This window comes from Staurois parvus, unplaced genomic scaffold (genome assembly GCF_062004578.1).
Source record: "Staurois parvus isolate SC_StPar_1 unplaced genomic scaffold, SC_StPar_1.0 ptg000021l, whole genome shotgun sequence".
NCBI classification, from domain to species: Eukaryota; Metazoa; Chordata; class Amphibia; order Anura; family Ranidae; genus Staurois; species Staurois parvus.
Window position 1 is genome coordinate 6,917,772 of NW_028317817.1, and position 9,250 is coordinate 6,927,021.

The window sequence follows — 9,250 nt, forward strand, 5'->3', positions numbered from 1 at the left end:
TTAACGTATGTAACACAATACCTACACAGCTTATACCTACATGGAAGATGTCTTTATTATGAATTTGGTGCAGGATTTTGTATTTTATGTCAAGTTATATGCAAGTGCTTTGTTGAATCCTCCCTTGTGTTTTCACAGTACAATACCTGGACGTGCTCATACATCTATGGACTTAAAGTGGTTGTAAAGGAATTAAGGTAAAAACCTTTCTGTGTGTAGCAGCCCCCACAATACTTACCTGTGCTCCTTTGAGATCTACTGATGTGCACGAGAGCCTCTGCTCTCTGGGGACTCTCCCTTCTTATTGGTTGAGACAGCAGTGGGAGCCATTGGCCCCTGCTGCTGTCAGTCACAGCCAGTGAGCCAATGAGGAGAGAGGGGGTGGGGCTGAGCCATGGCTCTGTGTGAAAGGACACACAGAGCAGTGGCTCAGGAGCGAGCTTGTTTGGGTGTCCCCATAGCAAGCTGCTTGCTCTTGGGGCACTAGGCAGGCAGGAGGGGCCAAGAGCAAGGCTGCTCTCTGCAAAACCACTGCACAGAGCAGGTGAGTATGACATGTTTGTTGTTTAAAAAAAAATTGCCTTTACTATCACTTTAACAATGCGATGACCTGTCAAGTTTTAAGAAGAAAAAAAAAAGGTAGGTAGCCCATATCTCCTGCCTCTGCTCTGATCCATTTTGGCAGCCTCCTCCACTCTCTTCAGCATTCAGCACTTCTGAGAGTGGTGGTTACTTACATCCTCCCTGCTGTGGTTCCATCCTCTAACCCCTAATTGGAGCCCTAAAGTGCTGTAGAGAAAATTACTACAGTGCATGGCAGGAGATACAAGTATTCGATATTCCCAGAAGTGTTCAATACTACAGAGACTGATGGAGGTTGTAACAAGTTTCTTTGTTGAAGGGAACTTGCAGTCGCTGTTTTTATCACCTTTAAATATTAGTCAGGTTTGCCAACTTTGCAGATATGTATTTAAATTCAGTGAGAGTATGTGTAAGTGTATACGCTTTACTTACTAGTGTGAAGTACAGTGATCATGGGCCAGTATAAAGTGAACTGACAAGCGCCTATGCTTTCAACAAATATCCAGTTACGTAAAGAATGGTCTGATTTTCCCCACACACAATTGAATGACTACAGTGAACACAGGCTCACTTCACCTTACTTTAAACTTCAGTAAATCTGACCCAGGATCACTTCAGTTTACCTCATTTTACCTCACTTCAAAGCTTAGTACCTCAGTCCCTGTGTGTGCCCTTGTATGTGTCCAATCTGTGTTTTATTGGTTCCCATCTGGTGCTCCAGTTCCCAACCACAATTTATATAAATATTGGTAGGTTAAATGTCTCCTGAATAAATCCTAAATTAACATAGAGTGTTTATTTAATATACGGTACATAGCTATACTGTATATCTATGTTTCAGAAGCATTGGTTTGTAATCCCACTTCAAAAAGGTACCGATGTTAAGGTGATTTGGTCCCCAAAAAAAGGTTCAAAAGAAGACTATTTATACTAGACAGTGCTGCTGCCCTTTCCTCAGATCTTTGCTCCTTTTTTCAGAACAAGGCCGCCACCAAAATCTCAAGCATCCACTACATTTCTTGGCGATTCTATCCACTGGCAACTCCAATTTGGGGTCAGAAAATGGAACAACCTCATGCACTATTATGTTACAGGGACACAGTGGGGCAGCAAACAATAGGTGGAATCAGTGCAGATTGTGTGGATGCAGACATCAGCCACATTTAGGCCTCATTTACACCTAAGCCTAATTTACTGGTGTTTTTACTGCTCACAACCTCTCACCCTTATGTTGCAAAGGCAGCAGAATGGGGTATATATGCCGCAGCCACCAGTTCAGCAAAAATTATCCTAGCTGTTGTGTTCAGCAGGCAGTACTGCCCACTGAACTCAGCTCATTTAACGTAATGTTGGTGTGTTACTTTTGTGGTGTAAACCCCTTAAGGGGTGAGAATGCGATACAAGGCCTCCTCACTAGCTGTCAGATGCTCTCCAAAGACCAATCCAAACGTGGACCACTCTACAAAAAACAACACTAATGTAAACTTGCACTTAGAAGTGTTGGATGCTGAACTTTATGCCAGTGGCTTTGCTTTGCAAGAGAGCAAAGTCTGAACAACAGATAACAGGACAATTAAGTATAGTCTTAATTTCCAGTATCCTTTTTTTAATTTTGTATATTCGGTTACAAGGTCTTCTAAACATAAGACAAGCACAATTATGGAAGCAAAATCATATGTATACAAGTTTAGTTCTCTTGTGCCTAATCTAGGACAAGTACCCTAATAAACTTTTCCCCTACATGTACAGATAAGCAGATATCTATGAAGATAGGTTGATAAAACAATATGTACAGAAAGGAAGGAAAGGGGGAAATGACTGAAACCTTTAAATACATTAATGGTGTGAATAAGGTTAAGGAGAGAAGTATTTTCCATATAAGGCTGAAGTCAGGAACGCAGGACATAAACTCAAACTAGCAGGAATTCAAAAGTAATGTTAGAAAGCATCACTGTACTCCAAGTTTATGCTTGGAACAGACTTCCAGCTGAGATAGTGAGTCAATCAATAGAAGTACATTTAAACATGCTTGGGATAAACATATGTCAATCCTCATAAAATAATGTGAAAAAGGGCAGGCTCAATGGACCACTGAGACTTTGTAGTTCATCCTTTGGAGTTTTTATAGATAGATAGATAGATAGATAGATAGATAGATAGATAGATGTGACCTTAAAGGGAGTTCATTTTAAACAGCTGATGATAAAATATTCGGTAAGCACTGGAAAATATTATAAGCAGCCTTGACGTTGCTTCTGTTGACACTGAATATTATCAGAACGAGATTATCATGCTTTTGGCACATACCCAAGCTGCAGATGGTTGGAAATGTGGCCTGAAACCAGTGTGTGGTTGATGAATGACTTCTTACACCTGACTATTACCTCACACCAGACACCAAACACAGCCTGAACACCAGCAGCCAAAGAAGCTATGTCAGCCTCCTCTACATATTGGAGCTCTTTCGACAAGGCCTTCTGTATGACCAGATGGCCAAACGTGGAAAATGCAGTAAACCTACTAAACAGAGACAGGTCTGGAAAATCTGTACTCGGTCAGCGTGAGTAAGGAAGGCACAGAGAGAGCTGGGATTACAAATTGGTGCAGATTTACAGAGGACAAAAGGGAGGGAAAAATTATACATTATGTTACAGCTTTTGTTTTTTTTTCTAATCAGATATTTGCATAAGCTTAGACCCTTCTGTAACATTGTTCCACACAGACACTATTTGAAACAAGTTACTTATCCCTATTGTTAATTAAAACTGCACTTTCTCACATATATTTTATTAGCGATACAGTATGTCATGTTATTCTGATATAAGGAATATCTGTGAAAGTCATAAGGGAAAAGAAAGACAGATAAGAATCGCTATTATCTATAAAAAGCCTTTAAAGTTGATGCAGTTTCCTAGTGAGACTGCTTCATTCAGGTCATTGACAATTACTGAACCTAATTTCTCTGCTCATGATTATCTTGCTCATGATTCTCTGGGGTTGCTATCTACCTTCATTAGCAGAAGAGAATAGTTTACAAATTTCCAGAATCCAGATGGAAATATCGATAGACGAAAGGGACTAGCTAGGTTTTTTTGTTTATTACTGCTATAAAATAGCAGGCCAGTGTTCATAAATAATGTACACAACATAAACTGAGACAGCTCTACAAAAGCTTGGGTGAAGAACATGGGAGATGCTATAGAGGACAACCAAGCAGATTTCAGTTCTCGTTTTGATAATGCTTGCTACACATTGAAATGAAAGTGAATGTCAGTGAAATGACATTCACTTTCTCACTGGATTTCTAATGATACATAACACCAGTAGTATGCTCATGAATGAGTTCCAAACATCACACTTAAGAACGGAGTTAGCGTGACATCACGCTGGTCTCAAAAACCACTGGGCGACCATCTTGCTGCTCACCGCATGCGGCTGCTTACTGTCCAGTGGACCTGTCAGTAGTAATCCCACATCACTGCTTGGCCAGTTAACCCTTCCCTATGCTATCCAAAAAATAATTTGTTGTCTGTAGTTGCACTTAAAAAATGTACTCATTTCAACTTACATACAAATTCGACTTAAGAACAAATCTACAGAATCTGTCTTGTTCGTAACCTCTCACCCTTAGGTTGCAAAGGCAGCGGAATGGGGTACATATGCCGCAGCCGCCAGTTCAGCAAAAATTATCCTAGCTGTTGTGTTCAGCAGGCAGTACTGCCCACTGAACTCAGCTCATTTAATTTAATCTTGGTGTGCTACTAGTGTGGTATAAACCCCTTAAGGGGTGAGAATACGATACAAGGTCTCCTCACTGCCTGTCAAATGCTCTCCAAAGACCGATCCAAACGTGGACCACTCTACAAAATGCAACACTAATGTAAACTAGCCCTTAGAAGTGTTGGATGCTGAACTTTATGCCAGTGACTTTGCTTGGGACTAGCTAGGGTTTTTTTTGTTTATTACTGCTATAAAATAGCAGGCTATTGTTCATAAATAATGTACACAACACAAAATGAGAATACTCTACAATAGCTTGGGTGAAGAACATGGGAGATGCTGTAGAGGACAACCAACCAAATTTCAGTTCTCGTTTTTATAGTGCTTGCTAGACGTTGAAATTAAAGTGAAGGGACTATCTGTATTTATAAAAGCTAGCAACAAGCTCTAGTCACAAAGCTTTAATGCAAGGATAAATATTTTTATTTCAGTCATGTGACTGTAATTTTCAAAATCATGTTGGTTGAAAATAACGGTCATTTATTAAAAAAAGATCCTAGTGTGCTAACTTTGTCATTTGAGTCTTACTGGTGTTATTTCTATTCTTAGGAGTTGCAGTAAAAATGGTCATGGTATAAGTAAGGCAGGCCATAGACAAGTCGAAAACCGAAAGCTCTGTCAATCAAAAAACGAAAATGGCGCATACAATTCTGCCATCATTTGTTTTTCGAAACAAAATAAAATCCATCATGTTGGATCAGGCACTTTCAACTGCAACACAAATATCACGTTTCATAGCTGGCACACTAATTATGCGAAAAACAAACAACCAAGAATTTTTGTTCAGTTTTCGAGGCGTCTATGGCCGTCTTTACAGTAGAAGAAATATAACTGCAGCAGTATTTATTATGATTTTTGAATGTTATTATTTTTGTATAATTACAGTTATCCCAGATAATATATTAGCTGCATTTGAATTACGATATAAATACTGTATATAGCAACAGAGTTAACCTAGTAATATGTTAATGAAAAGACCTTGCTATAAAAGAGGAGTCACTTATGGAGTATAACACAACGTGGCTATTATTGAAGCACCACTGAAATATTTCCAAAATAATTTTTAAAACATGCAAATCTCATTCCTACAGCAACAATTATTTCATTCATTCAGCTCCAGTTCTGAACAGTATCTGTTATATCATAATGAGTTCTTTCCTCTGGCTCACTGTAGACAATGAGAACATCATAACCAGGGTGCATTTTGTCATGTAGCTGGACATGCCGTTAAGCCCTGCCCTTTCTGCCACCCCTTCATTATCTTTGAAGGAGTGCTTGCGTTATAGATATCAGATATTCCCTTTATATGAGTACTTTTCCTTTAAGTTATGAACATGTTAAGCTCACCATGGAAACAGAGTTGGAATATGATGCTTCACAGCTCTTAACGGCTATAATTAATAATTTACATTGGTAAAGTACAGCACAACTTTTTTGAAAAATTAAGCTTTGGAAAGATAAGCAGCCACTTCACCCCATTCAGCAAACAGTTGGGGCATATGCTGAATATACAAGCTAATAGCAGTAAAAAAAATAATTAGAATTACATGGATTAGTAATTAATATGTATTTATACTAATCTCTTTCCTTCCTATTTTTCTGAGTTGACCCAATGGATATCACATGTGAAAGTGTCTGAAAAAAAACTATGTTGCCTATAGCAACCAGATTATCTATTGTTGCTAGGCTGTGGTAAAAAATAAATGGAAGAAGATATTTTCTGTTTACTATGGAAAATACAATTTAGTGCATTGAAATCATATTCATGCATTCTACCTATTAACTAAGAAGCACTAACTTGACCATGTCAATGTTGGTTCAGGCCACACAACATAGATGCCTCCTCTGAATGCTTAAGGAAAGTAGTATTACCCATTTGTGTTTAATTTTCCTTGCTTTCACAGACAGCTTAACACTGTTACACTGAAAATTGTGATGTGGGTGGCATGCAAGCCATGTGGAGATCCAACTTGGAGGAAGGTGGCAATAATTAATTAATGAGTATTGTGTCTGGGAGAACATTGCTGAGCAATTATTGCTCATCAGACCATGGCAGCTTATGTGTGTTAGCAATGTATCCAACAGTGGTCAGAGCTTCCACCTTCTTAGGGGTTTCCCATATCAATTTTAAGCTTATCCCCATAGCATAGTGATGACTGAAACCAAATGCCCTCCAAACTTAGAGCATGTTAAAGTAACAAGATCCAGATGCGGCTTGTCTGTGACGGCTTATGGTATTCTTCAGACACTTTAACAAAACGTCTTCTACATTTTTCTTAATAGCGATCACACTTTCTTTTTGGTTCTGATCATGCTTTCAACTTCCATGAATCCAAATAAAAATATACAATCTAAATCAGATTTGCAACTGTATGTAGATTCACTGCATGCCATATCACCTGGGTTTAGTTTGCTTCTAAAATATCAGCTTGCTGTTCAAGAAATGTGCTATTTCTATATTACCAACCCTATCATACGTTGGCTACAAGTGACAATGAATACCATTTCTATCAAGAAGACAAAGAGATGATTCTGCTTCCTTGAAAAGAATTCTTAAAATGTACAAATGCATCTGAAATTGACCTTGACATTGCCAACAATGGAAGAGAAGGGACCACTGCAATAGTGTCTAATCAGTGAAGTTTATTCTACAATTTGAAATATTTAGAGTAAAGTAGTATGCTCTTCCAGAATATCTGACTAAGCAGTTTTATAGAAAATTGGCAACATATCTGACAATCTATGGATTTTAACAGGGAATTGGTGACAAATGTATATAGATTGTTACGACTTATATTTGGCATAACCCGTGACATTTAGGAATTCACTAGATATGATAAGTGGCTAGACAGATAGATAGATAGATAAATAGATAGATAGATAGATAGATAGAGAGATAGATAGATAGATAGATAGACATAATTAACAAAATTTGTGGGCGTATACTGTATATGTGTTAAATAGCACTATATGGTATAAGTATGATATATATGTATGTATGTATATATATATATATATATATATATATATATATATACACATACTGTATGTATTAACACGGCTATAAAAAGACACGTAAGTAACTAAGTTTTTGGATACATATAAATGAAACCACTTTGTACCTGTGCTGTGTAATATGTTGGTGCTATAAAAATTGTTTTATATAAAAACACACAAACACCTACAGTATATATATTTACTGTGTATATATATATATATATATATATATATATATATATATATATTACAGTATATATGGAAACATGGTTGCTTTTGTCAGTTGTCCTTAGCTGTTCCGAGTGCTGGCAAAACCTACAAACTTACAAAGGCGACCTATCTGCCTGCTTTTGGCTGTCATAGCTGTGTGCTTTTACCACTTAAAGTTGATCAGCACAGAATCCCCTTGCAGCTGGATAATGCTTTCAGCTGCCCAGATTGTACAGATCTCACTAAAGTGCCGCTGAGACTGTATTTCCATCCAAGTGTGTATACATTGTATTGTCCAAGCCAATCTGCATCTTGTGTCAACACAATTACGTGCTACTGACAAAAAAAAATAAAAAAAATTACAAGCGCTAGTCTAATATAGAAGGCAAATATAATCCTCAAGACAGACAACAAAGGATTAAATAGAAAATAAAACATAGTTAGACTGGAGAAAGGGGGAAAAAAAGAAGAAGAGTAAGGATTGAGGGGATGGAACACAAATCCACATTGCTTGACCTTCCTGCTTTTCTCGTGTCCCTGCTTTGACTGTATAAGCTGTGCTCTGTGTGATACTGAACTCACAAAAAAAAGGCAAACTGTCAGTCAAAGCAGTCACCTATCCATCATCATCACATACTGTGAGCACCGGCGGAGAGGTGAGAGTGCGCTGCTGCTCATACCTTGGTCTGGAGATAATGAGGGTAGTAGTAGGTGTACTGGGGGTACATTGGCTGCTGTTCCAAGCGTTTGCCCATGTAGCTGGAATCTTTCTATCTGATGCAGAAAACTCGTTGACAGGGTGTAATGCCCCAGGCCCTTCTTCCTTGTCAGATTCCACTATTCCTGATAGTGACTAGGATGTTTCAGGAGTTCCTTGCCCTTTTTCCTTAGTTTTACCAAGCCTTAAATCCAAAACGACCGGGAAACCATTGGCGCATAAAAAATAGATTAAAAAAAAAATTTAAATCCCACAAAGAAATGATTCTTCTGTTCTGCCAGTATATGTATATATCTCTATATATATCTTTATATCCCTTTTTTTTTTAATATTCCAGCTTATATGTGAAGCAGCTTCTTGGTAGTACAATCCAGCCTGTGGAGAACATAAAGTCCTACGATAGGAGCCAGGAAAGCTGAATTCCTGCAGACCGGCTTGCTTTATTCCTTTCTTAGTGTCTCTCACAAATTTCTCTCTCCTCCCCCCCCCTTACTAGGTTTTTAAAAAAAAAAAGAAAGAAAAAGAAAGGAAGAAAGAAAGAAAGAAAAAAAAAACCTTCCAGCCTAGTTGTTGCTGTCTCCCTCACGGAGTGACATGGTGTTTAGGGCTTGTCTTGTCTTTCATTCAAACCCCCTCCTTCCAGCCTGTGGGTGGAACAACAGCCTGCCTCTCCCTCGAGAGGCAGACGCAGTCCAGAAGGCTGCAGTGTTTCCTCTAAGAAGAAATAGCCTGCCTCAGCTATGCTGCAAGCAAAGAGCCTCTACTGGCTAGCTGAGAGCAGCCAAAAGCAGCTTTCACATGTCTTGTGTTGTGCTGTGTTACTGTTACACCATGTCAAAGCAAGCCTGATGCTAGCAGCGTGTTTTCAAGAGAGCGAGGAAGACATAATAAAACCATTCATCTGCTCGAGTCATCCTATTTTTTTTTTCTTTTGGAATAAAAGCTTATACAAGGAACTTTTAA

General features: G+C 38.4%; 1 protein-coding gene across 2 annotated transcripts in view; it reads right to left on the bottom strand.

Moving 5' to 3' along the window:
• RBMS3 (RNA binding motif single stranded interacting protein 3) overlaps window positions 1–8,887 on the bottom strand; it is a 751,114-nt gene extending 742,227 nt beyond the window's left edge. For both annotated transcript variants that reach the window (XM_089690799.1, XM_089690800.1), the window contains exon 1: window positions 8,250–8,887. In XM_089690799.1, the coding sequence (XP_089546925.1) occupies window positions 8,250–8,324 (75 nt within the window). In that variant the 5' untranslated portion in view covers window positions 8,325–8,887. The remainder of the gene's footprint in view (window positions 1–8,249) is intronic.
• Between the last annotated feature and the right edge of the window lie 363 nt (window positions 8,888–9,250).